This window comes from Coregonus clupeaformis, chromosome 23 (genome assembly GCF_020615455.1).
Source record: "Coregonus clupeaformis isolate EN_2021a chromosome 23, ASM2061545v1, whole genome shotgun sequence".
In the NCBI taxonomy this organism is placed as follows: Eukaryota; Metazoa; Chordata; class Actinopteri; order Salmoniformes; family Salmonidae; genus Coregonus; species Coregonus clupeaformis.
Window position 1 is genome coordinate 31,423,573 of NC_059214.1, and position 24,416 is coordinate 31,447,988.

A 24,416-nucleotide genomic window follows, 5' to 3' on the forward strand; every position below is an offset into this window, starting at 1 on the left:
CCAAAGGTCCCGCCTCTCTGACCTTCTCCTCCAATGGGTTTTGAAAAGGAGCCAAGGTGAGAGGAGAGAGGATGCGAGGGGTATGTAATTGAGATCTTTCCATGGAGACCGGGAAGGGTGAACTGCATAAGAATGCTTGATGGACAATGTTGCCACATATCTGGCCTGGGAGCCCTGTCGTGCCTGTGGTGTCTGCCAAAGTCCCCTGGTGTGGTGCCACTAGGCCAGGTTCACATAATAAAACAGGACCTCTTTCTCAGTGCTGTGACAGAGAGAAACTGCTGCCCGACTAGACTTGCCCACAGACTTATTCAGTGCTGCTGCTGAGTCACCTCAATCCCAAATTTGTTGTGTCAGAAAACGCAATAATATCGGGTCGTCCTACTTCTTATAGGCCTAGTAGTCTAATATTGAAAAGCTATAGTACTGCTAGCTTATAGCCTATGACTGCTAGGGCCAAACTTATCTCCATGGACAGGGCTGATTTATAGGACCTATAGCTGCAGAGATGTGCTGAAATCAGCGCTGAAGATCAAAGTAGAATATAACTGGGCACTTATTTACAGAAATTAGATGTTTTATGCTGTATTCGTTGTTGATTTGTGCATTAGTCCTAGTAAGTTATTTATTTGTCAATTAATGTTTACATTGTGTCATTTCTTATGTCTGGTGTTTGCACATGCATATCTATTTGAATTATACAACACTAATTTATACTCTGACAACAGAACGGATATTGTTGCTCTTTAATTGCAGTTTCTATCGGGTTTTATCTGTTTAACATTTCCAAAATTGTTTTTGAAATCCCTGTTAAATTCAAAGATTGCAAGGGAAATTGCAATATTTCGTTTAGTAGGGTGAGACAGTTTCAGCTTTAGGCCGACAATTTAATTGTTAGATTTTTCGATTGTCCAGAAGTTTGTTGGTTTCATGTTCAGCTTTTTTAGACTAAAATGTGTTAGGTGGAAAAAACTCCATAGTTTACTGTAGCCAATACCTGCTTTCCAAAGATTGCTTAACATTTCAGGGTGTCCTTTTGTAGTAACCCATGGATATGAAACATTGAAACAGCATTTGTTAAATCAAATAAACAGCTTTTTAAGTTAAAATATTATTAAATGTTTGGTGTTGTATGGACATTCTGGATAGACAGACGTTCAGGTGAAAAAAAAGTCTGCTAAAGATTTCGGTGACGCAAGGGTATTTAAACATTTTCTTCAGTTTGGAGAGGCGAGGTCTGGGGCCCTGGGCCAGTGTCCGAGCCGGGGCTTCGTCGCTCTGTAGTCGGTGGACAGACTCTCTCCCCACGGACAGGGCAGGTGTTCGTCCAGACGAGCCGAGACAACCACATTACGGCCCATCCGTCTGCCACGTCCCGCGGGACACAAGCACGAACGCACGCACGCACACATTTAGGGAGAGGTGACTTGGGAATTACTGACAAGAGAAAAAAAGCATATTGGCTGGACAAAGAGCTTATTCTTGGAAGAAATAAAAACGACAATAATTGTAGGCTATAGGCCTAACAATAATTATATAGCCTACCGTTTATTATTTGAATATTGGAAAACACTTTGGTAAATAATTTGACCTAAAAGGAGCACAGAAAATCCTACTTTAAAAACATACAATATTTATAAACAAACACGATTTTCTACATGGAAATTCATGCCAGTTTTGTGAATGCAGAATAAGCATGTTGTGGTTCTAATTCGTAAGACAACAAAAACTATTGAAACAGACTGCTACTTTGTTCCAGGTAATTCATTACAACTAAATAAAAAAATGTATATAGGCTATAGGCTACATCAAGTAAAGTCGGATAGCTAGAGAGCTTGCATCAACTAAATGCCACAAAGCCAAGTTATAAGAAGAAGATAATCAAATGAAATATCACATAGCCTACATATGTGAAAGGGAAGTGAAACGGGATACCTTGTCAGTTGCACAACTGAATGTGTCTACCGCATTTAACCCAACCTCTGAATCAGAGTCATGTAATGCATTGTATTCTATATGAAGTCCTTTTCATCTATAGTCAAACAATAGCATTTCTTTATATTTTCCACAGACCACAAAATGTTAATTACACATATCATAAAGGGTGATTCCATCCTTTCATATTTTTATTTTATTTTCATTCGATTTCACATTCTTGTCATCTATCCATTATAAACAATATCTGATTGTGTGCTCTCTGTCTCTCTCTCTCGCTCTCTGTCTCTCTCTGTCTCTCTCTCTCTCTGCTGTGGTGTAATGTGGCCCCAGGGAAGGGATGGGGTATTATCTGTGCCTACTCCAGCAGCAGGGGCCTAGGCTTGGGCCAGCACTGGGTCTGAGCTGGCTTATAGAACCTTTTTATCCACATACAGATGGGCCTAGGAGTCCCACACAACTGGAGGTGGGGGACCACCTCCAGGTTTGGCTGTTCCTTATATATAAGGTGCATTCGGAAAGTGTTCAGACCGCTTGACTTTGTCTACATTTTGTTACATTACAGCCTTATTCTAAAATTGATTAAATCGATTTTTCCCTCATCAATCTACACACAATACCCCATATTGACAAAGCAAAAATAGTTTAAAAAAATAAATGTTAGCAAATTAATTTTTAGAAAAAAAAGGAAATATAACATTTACATAAGTATTCAGACCCTTTACTCAGTACTTTGTTGAAGCACCTTTGGCAGCGATTACAGCCTCAAGTCTTCTTGGGTATGACGCTACAAGCTTGACACACCTGTTTTTGGGGAATTTCTCCCATTCTTCTCTACAGATCCTCTCAAGCTCTGTCAGGTTGGATAGGGAGCGTCACTGCACAGTTATTTTCAGGTCTCTCCAGAGATGTTCGATCAAGTTCCAGTCCGGGCTCTGGCTGGGCCACTCAAGGACATTCAGAGACTTGTACCAAAGCCACTCCTGCATTGTCTTGGCTGTGTGCTTAGGGTTGTTGTCCTGTTGGAAGGTGAACCTTCGCCCCAGTCTCAGGTCCTGAGCGCTCTGTACTTTTCTCTGTTCATCTTTCCCTCGATCCTGACTAGTCTCCCAGTCCCTGCTGCTGAAAAACATCCCCAAAACATGATGCTGCCACCACCATGCTTCACCGTAGGGATGGTGCCAGGTTTCTTCCAGACGTGACACTTGGCATTCAAGCCAAAGAGTTCAATCTTGGTTTCATCAGACCAGATAATCTTGTTTCTCATGGTCTGAGAGTCTTTAGGTGCCTTTTGACAAACTCCAAGCGGGCTGTCATGTGCCTTTTACTGAGGAGTGATTTCCGTCTGGCCACTCTACCATAAAGGCCTGATTGGTGGCATGCTGCAGAGATAATTGTCCTTCTGGAAGGTTCTCCCATCTCCACAGAGGAACTCTGGAGCTCTGTCAGAGTGACCATCAGGTTCTTGGTCACTTCCCTGACCAAGGCCCTTCTTCACCGATTGCTCAGGAAGAGTCTTGGTGGTTCCAAACTTCTTCCATTTAAGAACGATGGAGGCCACTGTGTTCTTGGTGACCTTCAATGCTGCAGAAATGTTTTTGTACCCTTCCCCAGATCTGTGCCTCGACACAATCCTGTCTCGGATCTCTACGGACAATTCCTTCGACCTCATGGCTTGGTTTTTGCTCTGACATGCACTGTCAACTGTAGGACCTTACATAGACAGGTGTGTGCCTTTCCAAATCAAGTCCAATCAATTGAATTGACCACAGGTGGACTTCAATCAAGTTGTAGAAACATCCCAAGGATGATCAATGGAAACAGGATGCACCTAGCTCAATTTTGAGTCTCACAGCAAAGGGTCTGAATACTTATTTGTAATAAATTTGCAAACATTTCTAAAAACCTGTTTTCACTTTGTCATTACGGGGTATTGTGTGTAGATTGATGAGATACATAAAAAAAATCAATTTTATAATAAGGCTGTAATGTAAGAAAATGTTGAAAAAGTCAAGGGGTCTGAATACTTTCGAATGCACTGTGTAACGCCCATCTCTCTCTCTATCCTTGCCCCTCCCCACCTCACTGGTCATTTTTGTGAGAACCCTGACAGCTGGACACGTCAGACATGTTTTTCTTTACTAACAATGGAATTGTCTCACAGAGAGAGAGAGAGAGAGAGAGAGAGAGAGAGAGAGAGAGAGAGAGAGAGAGAGAGAGAGAGAGAATCGTTGCAAATGGGTGAGTTTTGTGGTGCAAGGCTGCCCTCTGTTGGTTTATAAAACTACATGTTCAGCCAGCACCCGCATGTCAATGATCAGCAGCTCTTCGAATGTGAGTGCATTTTTTAAAGATGGGAACATACACAAACAAACTGACTAAGGAGAGTCTGGCAAATGCTCAATGCAAATCTCTAGCCACAGCTACCCCTTCAATATTGACAGATCTGAGAGAATTGTACAGGTAAAAGCAGGCTGTGGCAGATGTTAGGAGGGTGGTGGAGTCATCATATAATTCATTCAGTCCTTCACATATGCTAACACCGTAAGGTCTAATTAGATGAAGTGGTTAAGGACAGAAATTAAACAACGTTTACGTGGTTCCTAATCTATTGTACAGCAAAGTATAGCCCAGGCTACAGTGTCATGGATTAGGGTTGTCACAGCTGACTGCCTTTGACCCATTCCCTGTGTGTGTGTGTTCCTATGGTACTGCACTTATAATTATACATAGGAAAGACTACATTTCACTGATTGAATTGCTAATAAATAAATTAATAGATTCTACATTTGGGAGACGCTGATAACTGCCTACACAGCGATGCCCCCTAGCGTACACCTCTCATCGCCCAGAATCCCTTCACTGTCAGTCCACAACTGTACTACTCCCATGGAGAAGCAGCAACACCGCCTGTGGATCAGTTCAATTTACAGCCTAGGTGTGCCATGCTGCAAGTATAGCAGGCTGTATTTCACGCCCAAACGCAGGTGAAGGAATGCCGCCCCCGTGAAAAGGTGAGTTGTGTGCGCATTGTAAATATATTGTATCCAATTCATTTGTGATTCATATCGGAATTCAGCACTATTCGGTGGCTCAACAACGGGAGCTCGAAGCACGAGACCATGATCAGAGTGAAGTTCAGTGCCGCCGCGAATCGAGTGATGGTTCGCCGGCGTCGCATTACATTGACTTGGTTGATATTTCTCACTGCTATGATGTTTTGATGTTGATTATATTTGTCGCAATACAACTGCATAACGTTTTAAATTAGCCTACTCAGCTGGCAACTCATTCATGATCCACTACAAACTAGATAGGCTACAGTGATAGTATGGGTGCTGAGGGTCCTCTGAAAAATCTGAATAAAAAAAAACAATAATACAAATATAATTTTATGTTGTAATGTTGTTGTTTTTTCTTCACAAAAGTAGTGCACTGGGCCTTTACTAGTCCTGTATTATCACAGTGTTTCACAAACTCGGTCCTGGTGCCCCCCGCTGATTCAAATAACCAACTCATCATCAAGCTTTGATTATTTGAGTCAGCTGTTTAGTGCTTTGGGGAGGGGAGGGGAGGGGAGACCGAGTTTTGGAAACCCTGTATTAGCAGACAGATATAGCCCTCTGCAAGCGCAGCAGGCTACATCGTTAGGGCGGAGAGACATGTATCTTGTCAGTATATCCATAATCTTTGCTCCAGCTGAACTTGAAGAGGACCGTAGGCCTAACAACTTACACAAACCGTGTTTAAAAAATATACATGTTTTATTGTCACCAAATAGGTGCAGTGAAATGTGTTGTGATGAAGCTCTACAAAAGTAATTGAATGGCAGTATTAGACTGAAAGATATTGGGTAATTTCGTCAAACTTGTGAGGCTCTCCATGCTTATTAGTTGCTAATTCAACATATTTGCTGCGATTTAACTCAATCCCGTTTTAACAGTTTCCCTTCCTAACTGTTTTACATTCCCTGAGATCAACCAGAAATGTTTCCTTGGCCAAATATTCCCAGATTTTCATAAAAAGGCCACATGTGGTCTCTCATTTCTGCATCACCAAATTTAGCTGAGGCAAAACGAGTTGGGTAGGTGCACAGCGGACCGCAGTGGTCCGGAGCACACGGAGCTTCACTCAGCCACTTCTCACAGTGGTGCTCGTTTACTAAAGTTAGATCAAAGCTGAATCAATGTCTTGGAAGATCACATCATGATTAATTAGTATTCTACATAACATAACCAAATATAATAGTATAACTTTACTGTTACACCAAAAACACCACCTCTATTTCTTATGAGATTTTAAGAGATTTAGCTGTGTAGTCAAAAAGAAAACCCCAAACATCTTCCCACGGCTATGGCTACCCGGTGTAATAGCCATTTGGCTCGTTTTATAGCTTTCGTGGGTTGTTAACCGGGGTCACTATATCTCAAAGGTCGGCTCCTTTCTTTGAACTCGTAAATGGATCGATCGGATGCGATGTTCACTGGGCTAGGTTCACCGTTCTCCCCACTCTAGTAGGTCACCTCAGTGCACACCTGGAATAGCCTGCTATAGCGCATTTGAATGCAGGATATGGAGTTTGTAGGTGCCTGTCAGCTTCCAAGCACTCTCATATGGGTATATCAGTGGATGAGGTCGTTTACTACAGTGGTTCCCAACCAGGGGTAGTAGGACCTCTGGGGGTACTTGGCCCATCCACTCGTGAGACCATAGGCTTACTGGTAAAATGCACATGAGGGGGTATTTCAGGGGTACTCCGGGCAGAGCGAAATTCATTTGGTGGTACAGTAACCAAAAAAGGTTGGAATAACTGGCTTACTACACCTGTGTGCTGTTTTGGGAGGCAGGTGTCCTATGTCTGTGCAACAGTAATACCCATTATAGTAGGCATATCCCAAGTCTGTTACCCTGTTAGTGTTATTGCTCAAGTCCTCCTCCTCCTCCTCCTTCCTTCCTCTCTCCTGCCGGCCTATCTTGAATCATGATCACTGTACTTGGGCTATTATTTCATCCACATGAATGGGTTTGGAACCAGGGAGGTTGGATTGCATACCAGAGAAGTGTGTCAGCTCGCTTCTCTTTTTTTACTGTTGAGTGTGAATGTTTGACCAATGTTAACGCTCTTCTGTTGTGTGCAGTAGAACCCTGTATGTTTGTCTTTGTTTTAATGTATTTTTTTTCTCCAACTAGCTGACCCTGGATGATAATATCTTATGTGAATGTAGGTATTTTTGTTTGTACTTGAACACACACCCCCCCCCCCCTTAAAAAATAAGCATTTTGTGAACTAACACTCGCACTTCACTTTTTTCCTCCCTTACTAGCACAGACTTTGGTGAAAGCTACTTTATTAAGGAAAAATGTACTTACTATGACTGAGATATGTGGTTGTCCCACCTACAGTGCCTTCAGAAAGTATTCATACCCCTAGACTTATTCCACATTTTGTTGTTACAGCCTGAAATAAAAATTGATTAAATTGAGCTCAATTTGGAGTGTCATAGCAAAGGGGTGTGAATACTTACACTACCAGTCAAAAGTTTTAGAACACCTACTCATTGAAGGGTTTTTCTTTATTTGTATTTTTTTTTACATTGTAGAATAATAGTGAAGACATCATATGTGGGAACTCCTTCAAGACTGGTACTGTATGTAATTGAGCTATTTCTGTATTTCATTTTAAATAAATGTGCAAAAAAATTCAAAAAACATGTTTTCACTTTTTGATTATTGTGTGTAGATTGGTGAGAAAATACATTTATTTAATCCGTTTTGAATTCAGGCGGTAACACAACAAAATGTGGAATAAGTCAAGGGGTATGAATACTTTCTGAAGGCGCTGCTATCTTAAAGGGATAATCCACGCCAAACCACTAATTCCTATGATTAACAGTGTTAAAAAACACTATTATGTGAAGATAAAAAATTTAGAAACATGTGAAAATATTTTTTTTGAAATCTGTTGCAGCCCAAGTCCAATAATAAAAAAATTAAAACACTATGCAATGCTCTCCCTCTCTGGGCTGACTGGCTAGCTAGGTAGCCTGCTAGAAAACATAGCTACACACAATAATACCAAAGTCAATATCAGCATGTGAAGTAGCTAGCTAGCTAGCTGTAAAATTGCCTAAACAAACTGCATCAATTTAAGAGTCTTACTCACAGAGTTTAACGTGTAGTCCGTCTCTGCCACTGAGCTATTAACAGTGTGTCTGCCCAGAGTGAGTGCGGAGTAATGTTGCTTTCCCACAGAGATACTTTTGAGGAGATGGGGAAACTCCATTAGAATCGTATTAACGCCCATTGTGTACGTTGCCCATAAGTCGTCAATGGGCCGCGCAGTGCATTCTGTGTGATTCTGGGACAAGGAGAGCTCTCCTTCAAGAAGTGAAGGTGCCAGGACAACAACCTCTCCCTCAACGTGACCAAGACAAAGGAGATGATTGTGGACTACAGGAAAAAAAGGAGGACTGAGCACGCCCCCATTCTCATCGACGGGGCTGTAGTGGAACAGGTTGAGAGCTTCAAGTTCTTTGGTGTCCACATCACCAACGAACTATCATGGTCCAAACACACCAAGACAGTCGTGAAGAGGGCACGACAAAGCCTATTCCCCCTCAGGAGACTAAAAAGATTTGGCATGGGTCCTCAGATCCTCAAAAAATTCTACAGCTGCACCATCGAGAGCATCCTGACTGGTTGCATCACCGCCTGGTATGGCAACTGCTTGGCCTCCGACCGCAAGGCACTACAGAGGGTAGTGCGTACGGCCCAGTACATCACTGGGGCAAAGCTTCCTGCCATCCAGGACCTCTATACCAGGCGGTGTCAGAGGAAGGCCCTCAAAATTGTCAAAGACTCCAGCCACCCTAGTCATAGACTGTTCTCTCTGCTACCGCACGGCAAGCAGTACCGGAATGCCAAGTCTAGGTCCAAAAGACTTCTCAACAGCTTCTACCCCCAAGCCATAAGACTCCTGAACAGCTAATCATGGCTACCCGGACTATTTGCACTGCCCCCCCACCCCATCCTTTTTACGCTGCTGCTACTCTGTTAAGTATTTATGCATAGTCACTTTAACTCTACCCACATGTACATTACCTCAACTACCTCAACTAGCCGGTGCCCCCGCACATTGACTCTGCAACGGTACCCCCCTGTATATATAGCCTCCCTACTGTCACTTTATTTTACTTCTGCTCTTTTTTTCTCAACACTTTTTTTGTTGTTGTTTTATTTTTACTTTTTTTGTTTAAAATAAATGCACTGTTGGTTAAGGGCTGTAAGTAAGCATTTCACTGTAATGTCTGCACCTGTTGTATTCGGCGCATGTGACCAATAACATTTGATTTGATTTGAATGGGAGTCAAAAAACCAAACATTAGCATGACGTTTGAACAAGAAGTACAAAGTTGCAAATATTTTCCAAGATGTGAGATAATTAACTTGTTCTCTGTAATATCGTATAGCTTTGGAATCGTGACATTGCGTACGTTTAAGGAAAATAGGCAGGCTTCTCAACACTGACTTTGAGAAGGGATTGTGTGACGATTAGCTTAGCATCCGCGTGACGCAGCATGACAACGTGAACGCGATGGTTCGACAGTCAGTTGGGTCCAGTGTTTCTCCATTCATTGCCCAATGAGATTCATATTTCCTCCTTTCTGTTTCCCACAGACACAGGGCACATTTCGACATGGTACTTGAATAATTTGGTACACTGTTCAGATTGAGCACATCTAAGCAAAATATATACTTTGTCATGACGATATAAGCGGATGGACGTGTTCTAGACAAGTATGCCCATTCCATCTATTGGCTGATCTGGAGTGCAGGTAATTGTTTTAAAAGCGTTATGAAATGTGATGGTGTGCTATCTCTTTCTCCAGTGAGGAGAATTATGTAGCTATGACGCGTTCCTACACGATTTCCTGAATTTCACAGACAGACCACAGAAGTTAAATCATGGGTCATTTTTTTATTTTACCCACTGACAGAGCATAGGCTTTCACCAAATTGACAGGAGTTTCATGATTTGTATTTCTGGGGCTGGATTATCCCTTTAAGATGAATGCAATAACTGTAAGTCACTCTGGATAAGATGACTAAAATGTAATGATTTATGAGTCATCATGCATTATGGTATCTTAACCAGATCAATGAATGGCTCAATAATTATTGGAGGAACACACACATACCATATGCATATGTCACATGTTACCATTTAGAGTCTCAGCTGTACAACCTCTATCTAAGCTGTATTTGTGTAAAGCTTACGTTCTGCCCTGAGTGGCATCATTTGACTCTCACTGTTAATTAACCCACACTGTCAGACATGTCTGGCTTTACCAGGCAGAGTTCACAACACAAGCTGCAGGGTCACCTCATAAATAATGTGAACTTTTACTGGGTCCCCATACCGCCCAAAGGCCCCTCTGTGTGTGCCTACATGCGTGCGTGCTATGTGTGTGTAGTGTGGGTGTGTTGCAGTATTGTGTTAATCAACAGCTGTTCTAGGGTTATCTCTAGTCAATGCGCAGTTTGCTCTCTTTATAAATAGCACTGCTGAGGTTCTCTGTCACCATTTTATTTAATTTCCAACAGACTTAAACCTCAGCTTACTTGACACATTCTATCTACAGGATCTGTGTGTTCCTGTATCTGGCTCATCTCTGCCTTTGTGTCTGTCTGTTATTTGTTGTTTATAACTGTGGCTTTGTGTTTCCGTCGTCTTTCATCATTTACCTTGTTTGTCGCCCATGTGAATATAGTACATATCTTTGTTTGGGGTGGTGGGTAGGCATATGTGTTAAACTGCTAAATAAACAAACAAAAATACCATAACACATGCTAAATCCCTGGCATAGCGTGGCATTTTGCCACCATCAGGGCAGGGCATTCAGAGAGAGAGAGGGGGGGGGGGGGGCTAATAGGGAAGGGAGGGCACAATGTGGAACGCCATGGTAACCAGGGATCCCTGCAGGCTAGGTTAATCTGTGCCACACAGGATGCTGGCAGGCTGCATACAACTGAATGTGTTGGCATCGCTGATCACACAACGCCCTTCCCCTCTGCCCTGTCTATGGGCCAAATGACTACAGCTGGGGCAAATGAGTACAAAGAGAGAGAGAGAGAGAGTGCAGTATGCACACACACACACACATTTCTAAGTCCACGCAGGCACACACACATAGCACATCATTCTTTGGCTGTGTAGCTGATGGCATGAGACGAGAGTGATCTGTAGGGAAAATTTTATGCCTAACTGACCTTTCATACTGTCTGTCTCTCTCATGACTGTAATTCTTCCATAGACTTCTCTTTAAGACACAGTAATGCTTTTAATGTTATTAGTATGGAAGTATGCATCTCTGAGGATGCTATAATAAGCATGCCTATACTCTTGGCTTGACTGGCTCCCTGACCTGAGTCTCTGTTCACATCCTAGATAAACAGCCTAATGAGTGTTTATGTTACATTAGTTTCACTTTCTGATCTCCCCATTCCACTGAACCACAATGGCATACAGAAATGTCATTATAGAAAATATATTTATGCATATATGGTGTATTTCACACATACAGTGGGGAGAACAAGTATTTGATACACTGACAATTTTGCAGGTTTTCCTACTTACAAAGCATGTAGAGGTCTGTAATTTTTATCATAGCTACACTTCAACTGTGAGAGACGGAATCTAAAACAAAAATCAAGAAAATCACATTGTATGATTTTTAAGTAATTAATTTGCATTTTATTACATGACATAAGTATTTGATCACCTACCAACCAGTAAGAATTCCGGCTCTCACAGACCTGCTAGTTTTCTTTAAGAAGTCCTCCTGTTCTCCACTCATGACCTGTATTAACTGCACCTGTTTGAACTCGTTATCTGTATAAAAGACACCTGTCCACACACTCAATCAAACAGACTCCAACCTCTCCACAATGGCCAAGACCAGAGAGCTGTGTAAGGACATTAGGGATCAAATTGTAGACCTGCACAAGGCTGGGATGGGCTACCGGACAATAGGCAAGCAGCTTGGTGAGAAGGCAACAACTGTTGGCGCAATTGTTAGAAAATGGAAGAAGTTCAAGATGACGGTCAATCACCCTCAGTCTGGGGCTCCATGCAAGATCTCACCTCGTGGGGCATCAATGATCATGAGGAAGGTGAGGGATCAGCCCTGAACTACACGGCAGGACCTGGTCAATGACCTGAAGAGAGCTGGGACCACAGTCTCAAAGAAAACCATTAGTAACACACTACGCCGTCATGGATTAAAATCCTGCAGCGCACGCAAGGTCCCCCTGCTCAAGCCAGCGCATGTCCAGGCCCGTCTGAAGTTTGCCAATGACCATCTGGATGATCCAGAGGAGGAATGGGAGAAGGTCATGTGGTCTGATGAGACAAAAATAGAGCTTTTTGGTCTAAACTCCACTCGCCGTATTTGGAGGAAGAAGAAGGATGAGTACAACCCCAAGAACACCATCCCAAACGTGAAGCATGGAGGTGAAAACATCATTCTTTGGGGATGCTTTTCTGCAAAGGGGACAGGACGACTGCACCGTATTGAGGGGAGGATGGATGGGGCCATGTATCTTGGCCAACAACCTCCTTCCCTCAGTAAGAGCATTGAAGATGGGTCGTGGCTGGGTCTTCCAGCATGACAACGACCCGAAACACACAGCCAGGGAAACTAAGGAGTGGCTCCGTAAGAAGCATCTCAAGGTCCTGGAGTGGCCTAGCCAGTCTCCAGACCTGAACCCAATAGAAAATCTTTGGAGGGAGCTGAAAGTCCGTATTGCCCAGCGACAGCCCCGAAACCTGAAGGATCTGGAGAAGGTCTGTATGGGTGGGCCAAAATCCCTGCTGCAGTGTGTGCAAACCTGGTCAAGACCTACAGGAAACGTATGATCTCTGTAATTGCAAACAAAGGTTTATGTACCAAATATTAAGTTCTGCTTTTCTGATGTATCAAATACTTATGTCATGCAATAAAATGCAAATTAATTACTTAAAAATCCTACAATGTGATTTTCTGGATTTTTGTTTTAGATTCCGTCTCTCACAGTTGAAGTGTAGCTATGATAAAAATTAAAGACCTCTACATGCTTTGTAAGTAGGAAAACCTGCAAAATTGGCAGTGTATCAAATACTTGTTCTCCCCACTATAAGTACTTACAGTACATACCCTACATACATTTCAAGACGCGTTACTGAAGCTAGGGATGCATATAAAGACAGACAGCTGTCACACTCATTGTTATTTCAGTAGGCTGTATTCATGTTTAGTGTTTAATGTGTTGGTTTGTAACTGATAGTTTGTCTTGCCTATAGGTTATGATTTTCCACATGACCCGGTTGGCTATACCTCTTTATGTTGACTCTCGGATGACTGGCTGACTTCTCTAAGGGAGATGGCTGCCCCACATACCACTGCAAACACATGTGGAGACATCAGCACTCCAGGGGTTAAAGCCTTGCATTTGGTGTGTGTGTGTGTGTGTGTGTGTGAGAGAGAGAAAGGGGACTATGTGAGAGTGATGAATATGAGAAGGGAGTGCACAGGTACTCTTAAGCCTATGATTCACTTCACTCACAGTGCCAATGTGCCTTCCTCTCTCTCACTCACACACACAAGGACTGTTGTTACCAAGGCAACAGTAGACGCTTTAATTCTGCTTGCTCTTTCTCCTTCTCACCAGGGTTAGAATGTGATACTGGAGTAATGTTAGCCCTAGAAGGTGTATGTGTCGTTCCTCCCCTTTTTGACACGTTCATGTATTTTTCAAAGAATTCCTGGTATGCTTGTGTTTTTATTTAGAAACCCTCACGGTTCTTGGGTTACAGACAGATACTGCAGATGCTTTCAGCTGCAGTCGTTGTATCATATATCTGGAGTCCTTACATTCCTCAGCTAGCCACATGCTAAAAACATACAGGTAACACTATATGCTTCAAAATGATTTATTGAGCTGGGCAGTGTGCTTGGCATTGCAACCCATACAGTAGTCATGATATAATATCATGATCACTGTTATACTCAAAGAACCAAGACCAGATATTCACACACAGAGGAATCACCATAAACACTGTAGATTTGCATGCACATTTGCTTAGTGTGCTATTTGGGTGTTTGTGTCCCATGGGTCAGGGAGATAATTTATAAGTGATATTTGCATAATCCTGAGATGAGGGAGTGGTGATTGGCAGGGGGTTGTCGGGGCAACTGCATGGGGACAAATGGATCCAGTAGCTAAATGAAAAGTCAGGCATGACGGGGTGTAAAGACTCCTGTCTGGAGCACCAATCACACCAGAGTCAGGCATGACTGGGTGTAACGCCTCGATCAGACGAAGGTGTCATTGCATCAATACTGCGTAATCAATTCTGAATTGAAACTTTTTTCATTATGTAATCCAACATTTTAGTGGATATGTGTGCAACAAAAGTGCAACATTCACCTTTTGCTTACGATTTCTATCAAGTCTACGCATACAGTCGTGGTCAAAAGTTTTGAGAATGACAAGTATTGGTCTTCACAAAGTTCGCTGCTTCAGTGTTATGAGATATTTTTGTCAGATGTTACTATGGTATACTGAAGTATAATTACAAGCATTCCATAAGTGTCAAAGGCTTTTATTGACAATTACATTACGTTTATGCAAAGAGTCAATATTTGCAGTGTTGACCCTTCTTTTTCAAGACCTCTGCAGTCTGCCCTGGCATGCTGTCAATTAACTTCTGGGCCACATCCTGACTGATGGCAGCCCATTCTTGCATAATCAATGCTTGGAGTTTGTCAGAATTTGTGGGTTTTTGTTTGTCCACCCGCCTCTTGAGGATCGACCACAAGTACTCAATGGGATTAAGGTCTGGGGAGTTTCCTGGCCATGGACCCAAAATGTCGATGTTTTGTTCCCCGAGCCACTTAGTTATCACTTTTGCCTTATGGCAAGGTGCTCCATCATGCTGGAAAATACATTGTTCGTCACCAAACTGTTCTTGGATGGTTGGGAGAAGTTGCTCTCGGAGGATGTGTTGGTACCATTCTTTATTCATGGCTGTGTTCTTAGGCAAAATTGTGAGTGAACCCACTCCCTTGGCTGAGAAGCAACCCCACATATGAATGGTCTCAGGAGGCTTTACTGTTGGCATGACACAGGACTGATGGTAGCGCTCACCTTGTCTTCTCCTTGCTGGACTTTCTTGGGCACCCTGACGCCTTCTTCACAACAATTGAACCTCTCTCCTTGAAGATCCGAAAAATTGTTGATTTAGGTGCAATCTTACTAGCAGCAATATCCTTGCCTGTGAAGCCCTTTTTGTGCAAAGCAATGATGATGGCACGTGTTTCCTTGCAGGTAACCATGGTTAACAGAAGAAGAACAATGATTTCAAGCACCACCCTCCTTTTAAAGCTTCCAGTCTGTTATTCTAACTCAATCAGCATGACAGAGTGATCTCCAGCCTTGTCCTCGTCAACACTCTCACCTGTGTTAACGAGAGAATCACTGACATGATAGCAGCTGGTCCTTTTGTGGCAGGGCTGAAATGCAGTGGAAATGTTTTTTTGGGATTAAGTTCATTTTCATGGCAAAGAGGGACTTTGCGATTAATTGCAATTCATCTGATCACTCTTCATGACATTCTGGAGTATATGCAAATTGCCATCATCAAAACTGAGGCAGCAGACTTTGTGAAAATTAGTATTTGTGTCATTCTCAGAACATTTGACCACGACTGTACAATCCAACGTATGCACCACACAGAATGCACTGCAACTGCCTCTGCAACGCAATGCTGCACGGCAAACTCAGCGTTCCATTGGAAATGAATGTACTTCTGGTGTACCAAACCGCAATGACGCTGTCGGTCTGACCGAGGCATAATGACCCCTGTCTGGAGCATGGATCACACCAGAGCTGGGGGAAGGGGGTTGGAGGGTTACAGTATGTGGCTGGCTGGCTGCCTCCAGTTTTGGGGGGTGAGAAGAAGTAGCAAGACATGCTCAGTGACTCACACTCAACACATACCTAGGTGTCTGGTTAGACCGTAAACTCTCCTTCCAGACTCACATTAAGCATCTCCAATCCAAAGTTAAATCTAGAATCGGCTTCCTATTTCGCAACAAAGCCTCCTTCACTCATGCTGCCAAACATGCCCTCGTAAAACTGACTATCCTACCGAGCCTTGACTTCGGCGATGTCATTTACAAAATAGCCTCTCTCTACTCAGCAAATTGGATGTAGTCTATCACAGTGCCATCCGTTTTGTCACCAAAGCCCCATATACTACGCACCATTGTGACCTGTACGCTCTCGTTGGCTGGCCCTCACTACATATTCGTCGCCAAACCCACTGGCTCCAGGCCATCTATAAATCACTTCTAGGCAAATCCCTGCCTTATCTTAGATCATTGGTCACCATAGCAACACCCACCCGTAGTATGCGTTCCAGCAGGTATATCTCACTGGTCATCCCCAAAGCCAACACCTCCTTTGGCCGCCATTCCTTCCAGTTCTCTGCTGCCAATGACTGGAACGAACTGCAAAACTCTCTGAAGCTGGAGGCACTTATATCCCTCACTAACTTTAAGCATCAGTTGTCAGAGCAGCTTACCGATCACTGCACCTGTACACAGCCCATCTGCACGCAATCATGTTCTCATGCACTGTACACTGATGTAGGATCTTAATTTGAACGAGTTTGCTACAGCAGGAAAATAATCCTGCAGCAACAGGACATTTTAAATTATTATGTAGATTATAATTAATGCATATTTTTGTAGGGGTTGATACATTTTACGTAAGGAAAATCAAGTCTGAAATTACAAACTTCAGAAGCCTTTTTAAACCTCAAATGAAAGTTATCCTGCAACAGGGTGATCAAATTAAGATCCTATATCTATATGTGTGTCTGTGTGTATGTTTCATCACAGAGGATCAAGCTGTCTGGTCTATGATGTGAGGACCTGATGTACCTTCTTTGATGGGATTGGGCTTCAAATCATCTGTGTCCAACTTTACCATAATCCTCAGATCACCTACTGTATCTTGAATAATAATGAAATGGAGAATACTTCACTAAATATTCTGTCTCCCTGGCAGTCTATCACTGTAACACACTCGCCTCTAAGTCCCAACAGGTACGGGCTGGCACGTAACTCTTTAGTTTGCCTTGCTTTTAGCTTTACCTGCAGTGTACTCTGTGAATAGGCCTCTGGTAGCAAGTGCAGAACTGAGCTGTATTTTTAATTGATAACAGATCTCTCTCTCTGTCTCTCTTTCTGTCTCTGTTTCTCACAGGTCAATATGTCTACTAAAGGACGTCTACAGGTTTGTCAACATAGATCCCTGATGTTTTCAGTCTGCTGCCAGTCTGTTTAGTTAGTTAACCCATCTCTTCCTGGATCAGACCACCATCACCCTGCTGCACCACACCCTGAGACCCTCCTCAGACACCTGGCCAATCGCTGGCTCTGAACAGCGTTGCCATGGACACTGAGTCTATCCACTCTGGCTACTCCAGCCACTCCAACATATCCAACAGACATGGGTAAGACCTGATCTCTTTCCTGATTTCGCCTCTCTCGCACTCTCACACACACACTCGCCATCAGGGAGAGGCTTATGTCTTGATCTGCTGCAGAGCAACTGGATGCTGGTTGTACCCACTGTGTATTTGTTTGTCATTTAAGCCTAGCTACATGTTGGTTGTTGTAAAACAAATAACAGGAATTTTTCTGCCATTGTAATCCTTGGGCAGGCTGCCTAAGCGGTTTTTTTCGGGTCGCCTAAGTCCAAACAATGTAAAAAAATAAATAATATATATATATATATAATATACACTGGGGTGCTGAGGAGTATTTCTGTCTGTAATAAAGACCTTTTGTGGGGAAAAACTCATTCTGATTGGCTGGGCCTGGCCCCCCAGTGGATGGGCCTGGCTGCCAAGTGGGTGGTCCTATGCCGACTCATGGCTGCCCCCCTGCCCAGTCATGTGAAATCCATAGATTAGGGCCTAATGAATTTATTTAAATTGATTGATTTCCTTATATGAACTTTAACTCAGTAAAATCTTTGAAATTGTTGCATGTTGCGTATTTATTTTTGTTCAGTGTGTGTGAATATGTACAGTGCATTCGGAAAGTATTCAGACCCCTTGACTTTTTCCGTATTTTGTAACATTTCAGTTTTTTCCCTCATCAATCTACACACACTACCCCATAATGACAAAGCAAAATTAGATTTTTAGAAATGTTTGCAAATGTATATAAAAAAATGAAATCACATTTACATAAGTATTCAGACCCTTTACTCAGTACTTTGTTGAAGCACCTTTGGCAGTGATTACAGCCTCAAGTCTTCTTGGGTATGATGCTACTATCTTGGAACACCTGTATTTGGGGAGTTCCTCCCATTCTTCTCTGCAGATCCTCTCAAGCTCTGTCAGGTTGGATGGGGAGCGTCGCTGCACAACTATTTTCAGGTCTCTCCAGAGATGTTAAATCGGGTTCAAGTCCAGGCTCTGGCTGGGCCACTCAGACATTCAGATACTTGTCGCAAAGCCACTTCTGTGTTATCTTGGCTGTGTGCTTAGGGTCATTGTCCTGTTGGAAGGTGAACCTTCGCCCCAGTCTGAGGGCCTGAGCGCTCTGGAGCAGGCTTTCATCAAGGATCTCTCTGTACTTTCCTCCGTTCAGCTTTCCCTCGATCCTGACTAGTCTCCCAGTCCCTGCCGCTGAAAAATGTCCCCACAGCATGATGCTGCCACCACCATGCTTCACCGTCGGGATAGTGCCAGGTTTCCTCCAGACGTGACGCTTGGCATTCAGGCCAAAGAGTTAGATCTTGGTTTCATTAGATCAGATCATCTTGTTTCTCATGGTCTGAGAGTCCTTTAGGTGCCTTTTGACAAACTCCAAGCGGGCTGTTGTGTGCCTTTTACTGAGGAGTGGCTTCCATCTGGCCACTCTACTATAAAGGCCTGATTTGGTGGAGTGTTGCAAAGATTGTTGTCCTTCTGGAAGGTTCTCCCATCACCACAGAGGAACTCTGGAGCTCTGTCAGAGTGACTATCAGGTTCTTGGTCACCTCCCTGACCAAGGCCCTTCTCCTCCAATTGCTCAATTTCGCTGGGCGGCCAGCTCTAGGAAGAGTCTTGGTGGTTCCAAACTTCTTCAATTTAAGAATGATGGAGCCACTGTTCTTGGGGACCTTCAATGCTGTTTTTGGCAACTGTGGGAGCTTATATAGACTGGTGTGTGCCTTTCCAAATCATGTCCAATCAATTGAATTTACCACAGGTGGATTCCAATCAAGTTGTAGAAAGATCTCAAAGATCAATGGAAACAGGATGCACCTGAGCTCAATTTCGAGTCTCATAGCCAGGGGTCTGAATACTTATGTAAATAAGGTATTTCTGTTTTGTAGTTTTAATATATTTTCAAAAATGTCTAAACCTGTTTTCGCTTTGTTAGTATGGTGTATTGTGTGTAGATTGATGAGCAAAAACAAATAATTTAATCAATTTTAGAATAAGGCTGTAATGTGAAAAAGGGGAAGGGGTCTGAGTACTTTCTGAATTCATGCATTCATACATATTTATTCATTTTCGGAATGGAAAAATGCTTTTAAATGTGAATTTAAGTATGTAGAAAATATTATGAAATTATAGTTTTTTTTAAATAATATAGTCTTTGAAAACTAGCTAACAATCACCAAAATAAAAGCTAGACGGGGAGAATTGAATTTTCCCAAAACTATGAATTTAGCAGTATTCATTTTGTTATGAAGTTTGAGCAAAAGAACACAGCATTGTCTATGGCAAATTGCATAGAATTGCAGGAAACTAGCTTTAAAACAATTTATTTCTCTCAGCTCCATGCCATAATACTGTACAGTTGAAGTCGGAAGTTTACATACACCTCAGCCAAATACATTTAAACTCAGTTTTTCACAATTCCTGACATTTAATCCTAGTAAAAATTCCCTGTCTTATGTCAGTTAGGATCGCCACTTTATTTTAAGAATGTGAAATGTCAGAATAATAGTAGAGAGTGATTTATTTCAGCTTTTATTTCTTTCATCACATTCCCAGTGGGTCAGAAGTTTACATACACTCAGTTAGTATTTGCAACCAAGCTTTACCTTCCTGACTGATGTCTTGAGATGTTGCTTCACTATATCCACATAATTTTCCTTCCTCATGATGCCATCTATTTTGTGAAGTGCACCAGTCCCTCCTGCAGCAAAGCACCCCCACAGCATGATGCTGCCACCCATGTGTTTCACGGTTGGGATGGTGTTCTTCGGCTTGAAAGTTACCCCTTTTTTCCTCCAAACATAACGAAGGTCATTATGGCCAAACAGTTCTATTTTTGTTTCATCAGACCAGAGGACATTTCTCCAAGAAGTATGATCTTTGTCCCCATGTGCAGTTGCAAACTGTAGTCTGGCTTTTTTATGGCGGTTTTGGAGCATTGGCTTCTTCCTTCCTGAGCGGCCTTTCAGGTTATGTCGATATAGGACTTGTTTTACTGTGGATATAAATACTTTTGTACCTGTTTCCTCCAGCATCTTCCCAATGTCCTTTTCTGTTGTTCTGGGATTGATTTGCACTTTTCGCACCAAAGTACGTTCATCTCTAGGAGACAGAACACGTCTCCTTCCTGAGCGGTATGACGGCTGCGTGGTCCCATGGTGTTTATACTTGCGTACTATTGTTTGTACAGACGAACGTGGTACCTTCAGGCATTTGGAAATTGCTCCCAAGGATGAACCAGACTTGTGGAGGTCTACAATTTTTTTCTGAAGTCCTGGCTGATTTCTTTTGATTTTCCCATGATGTCAAGCAAAGAGGCACTGAGTTTGAAGGTAGGCCTTGAAATACATCCACAGGTACACCTCCAATTGACTCACATGATGTCAATTAGCCTATCAGAAGCTTCTAAAGCCATTACATCATTTTCTGGAATTTTCCAAGCTGTTTAAAGGCACAGAAAACGTTTTTATTTATTTTATTTTATTTGACATTTTATTTATCCAGGTAAGCCAGTTGAGAACAAGTTCTCATTTACAACTGCGACTTGGCCAAGATAAAGCAAAGCAGTGCGATAAAAACAACAACACAGAGTTACATATGGAATAAACAAAAACATACAGTCAATAACACAATAGAAAATAGAAAATCTATATACAGTGTGTGCAAATGTAGTAAGTTATGGAGGTAAGGCAATAAATAGGCCATTGTGCAAAATAATTACAATTTAGTATTAACACTGGAGTGATAGATGTGCAGAAGATGATGTGCAAATAGAGATACTGGGGTGCAAATGAGCAAAATAAATAACAATGTAAATAACAATATGGGGATGAGGTAGTTGGGTGGGCTAATTACAGATGGGCTGTGTACAGGTACAGTGATCGGTAAGCTGCTCTGACAACTGATGCTTAAAGTTAATGAGGGAGATAATTGTCTCCATCTTCAGAGATTTTTGTAGTTCGTTCCAGTCATTTGCAGCAGAGAACTGGAAGGAATGGCGGCCAAAGGAGGTGTTGGCTTTGGGGATGACCAGTGAGATATACCTGCTGGAGCGCATACTACAGGTGGGTGTTGCTATGGTGACCAATGAGCTAAGATAAGGCGGGGATTTGCCTAGAAGTGATATATAGATGACCTTGAGCCAGTGGGTTTGGCGATGAATATGTAGTGAGGGCCAGCCAACGAGAGCGTACTGGTCACAATGGTGGGTAGTATATGGGCCTTTGGTGACAAAACAGATGGCACTGTGATAGACTACATCCAATTTGCTGGAAGCTATTTTGTAAATGACGTCGCCGAAGTCAAGGATTGTTAGGATAGTCCGTTTTACGAGGGCATGTTTAGCAGCATGAGTGAAGGAGGCTTTGTTGCGAAATAGGAAGCCGATTCTAGAATTAACTTTGGATTGGAGATGCTTAATGTGAGTCTGGAAGGAGAGTTTACAGTCTAACCAGACACCTAGGTATTTGTAGTTGTCCACATATTCTAAGTCAGACCCGCCGAGAGTAGTGATTCTAGTCGGGCGGGTGGGTGCAAGCAGCGTTCGATTGAAGAGCATGCATTTATTTTTTACTAGTGTTTAAGAGCAATTGGAGGCTACGGAAGGAGTGTTGTATGGCATTGAAGCTCGTTTTGAGGATTGTTAACACAGTGTCCAATGAAGGGCCAGATGTATATGTCTGCGTAGAGGTGGATCTGAGAGTCACCAGCAGCAAGAGCGACATCATTGATATACACAGAGAATAGAGTCGGCCCGAGAATTGAACCCTGTGGCACCCCCAGAGACTGCCAGAGGTCCAGACAACAGGCCCTCCGATTTGACACATTGAACTCTATCTGAAAAGTAGTTGGTGAACCATGCGAGGAAGTCAGTTGAGAAACCAAGGCTATTTAGTCTGCCAATAAGAATGCAGTGATTGACAGAGTCAAAAGCCTTGGCCAGGTCGATGAAGATGGCTGCACAGTACTGTCTTTTATAAATCACGGTTATTATATCATTTAGGACCTTGAGCGTGGCTGAGGTGCACCCATGACCAGCTCGGAAACCAGATTGCATAGCGGAGAAGGTACGGTGGGATTCGAAGTGGTTGGTGATCTGTTTGTTAACTTGGCCTTCAAATACTTTCGAAAGGCAGGGTAGGATGGATATAGGTCTGTAACAGTTTGGATCTAGAGTGTCACCCCCTTTGAAGAGGGGGATGACCGCGGCAGCTTTCCAATCTCTGGGGATCTCAGACGATACGAAAGAGAGGTTGAACAGGCTAGTAATAGGGGTTGCGACAATTTCGGCGGCTAATTTTAGAAAGAAAGTGTCCAGATTGTCTAGCCCAACTGATTTGTAGGGGTCCAGATTTTCCAGCTCTTTCAGGACATCAGCTATCTGAATTTGGGTGACGGAGAAGCGGGGGGGCAAGCAATTCACATATGGTGTCCAGGGCACAACTGGGGGCTGAGGGGGGTCTGTAGCAAGCGGCAAGAGTGAGAGACTTATTTCTGGAAAGGTGGATTTTTAGAAGTAGAAGCTCAAACTGTTTGGGCACAGACCTGGATAGTATGATAGAGCTCTGCAGGCTATCTCTATAGTAGATTGCAACTCCGCCCCCTTTGGCAGTTCTATCTAGACGGAAAATGTTGTAGTTCGGGATGGACATTTCTGAATTTTTGGTGGCCTTCCTAAGCCAGGATTCAGACACTGCTAGAACATCAGGGTTGGCAGAGTGTCACACTCTGGCTCCAAGGACTGTGTGTTAGAGCCAGGGTGTATTTTATTTGGTGGTGTTGGGTTGGGTGAGTTTCATTTGTTTGTGTTTTTGGTGATTGGTTAATGACTCCCAATCGGAGGTAACGAGTGTCAGCTGTCGGCTCGTTATCTCTGATTGGGAGCCATATATATTCTGTGTGTTTTCTCCTGTGTTTTGTGGGTTATTGTTCCGTGTTCAGTCGTGTCACTGAGGACTTCATTATCGTCATTTGTTGTTTTTTCGTGGTTGCTTTATTTTATAAAGTCATCATGTTCACTCCACGCGCTGCGTATTGGTCCGCTCCTTCAGACGATCGTGACAAAAAAAACCCACCATAAAGGAACCAAGCAGCGCGTCCAGGAACAAAGGGTCTGGACATGGAAGGAACTGGTGGAAGGTAAAGGGTCCTGGACTTGGGAGGAGATCCTAGATGGTATGGATCGCCGACCATGGAACGAGACGGTGGAGAGGCGACGGCGAGAGGAGCAACGGCATCAGCAGGGCCATCATCGTCGGAAGGACGAGAGGCAACCCCAAGAAATTTTTTGGGGGGCACATGGCTTGGGCGACGGAGCAGCAGGAGGCTGCCACTAGGCAGAGTCAGAGGGCTGCCAGGTTAAGGGGGCTGACGGAGGCAGAGAAGGGACGGATTCAGTGGGCTACCAGGTCAAGGGGGCTACTGGGTAAAGCAGGGAAGGAAGGTGTTGAGGCACGGCGTGAGGTACTGGGGTGTGTAACCAGTTCGGTCCGGCCCGTTCCTAGTCCCGAGGTGCAGCCAGTAGTGTGTGTTCCCCGCACGGGTACGGCCTGTTCCGGTCCCTCGCACTAAGTGTAAGGTGCGCGTCGCCAGCCCGGTTCGGCCTGTTCCTGCCATACGCACCAAGTATGCGGTGCGCGTCGCCAGCTCAGCCCGGCCTGTTCCTACTCCACGCACCAGGGATACGGTGCGCTCCGCCAGCCCAGCCCGGCCTGTTCCTACTCCACGCACCAGGGATACGGTGCGCTTCGCCAGCCCAGCCCGGCCTGTTCCTACTCCACGCACCAGGGATACGGTGCGCTTCGCCAGCCCGGCCCGGCCTGTTCCGGCCACTCGCACCAGGGATACGGTGCGCGTCGCCAGCCCCGCCCGGCCTGTTCCTGCTCTCCGCACTAGGCGTGAGGTGAGTCCCCAGGGTCCAGCATGCCCTGTT

The 24,416-nt window shown here is 43.6% G+C and overlaps 1 protein-coding gene across 4 annotated transcripts in view; it reads left to right on the forward strand.

The window, feature by feature from the left end:
- The first annotated feature begins 4,825 nt into the window (after positions 1-4,825).
- The window catches only part of LOC121536274 (vang-like protein 1), a 44,440-nt gene continuing 24,849 nt past the window's right edge, over positions 4,826-24,416 (forward strand). Inside the window, exons 1-4 of one of the 4 annotated variants that reach the window (XM_041843542.2) lie at positions 4,826-4,949; positions 7,126-7,156; positions 17,248-17,277; positions 17,357-17,497. In XM_041843542.2, coding sequence (XP_041699476.2) covers positions 17,436-17,497 — 62 coding nt within the window. In that variant the 5' untranslated portion in view covers positions 4,826-4,949; positions 7,126-7,156; positions 17,248-17,277; positions 17,357-17,435. Of the gene's footprint in view, positions 4,950-7,125; positions 7,157-17,247; positions 17,498-24,416 lie in introns of all 4 variants that reach the window. The other 3 variants (XM_041843540.2, XM_041843541.2, XM_041843539.2) reach the window with 3 other exon arrangements.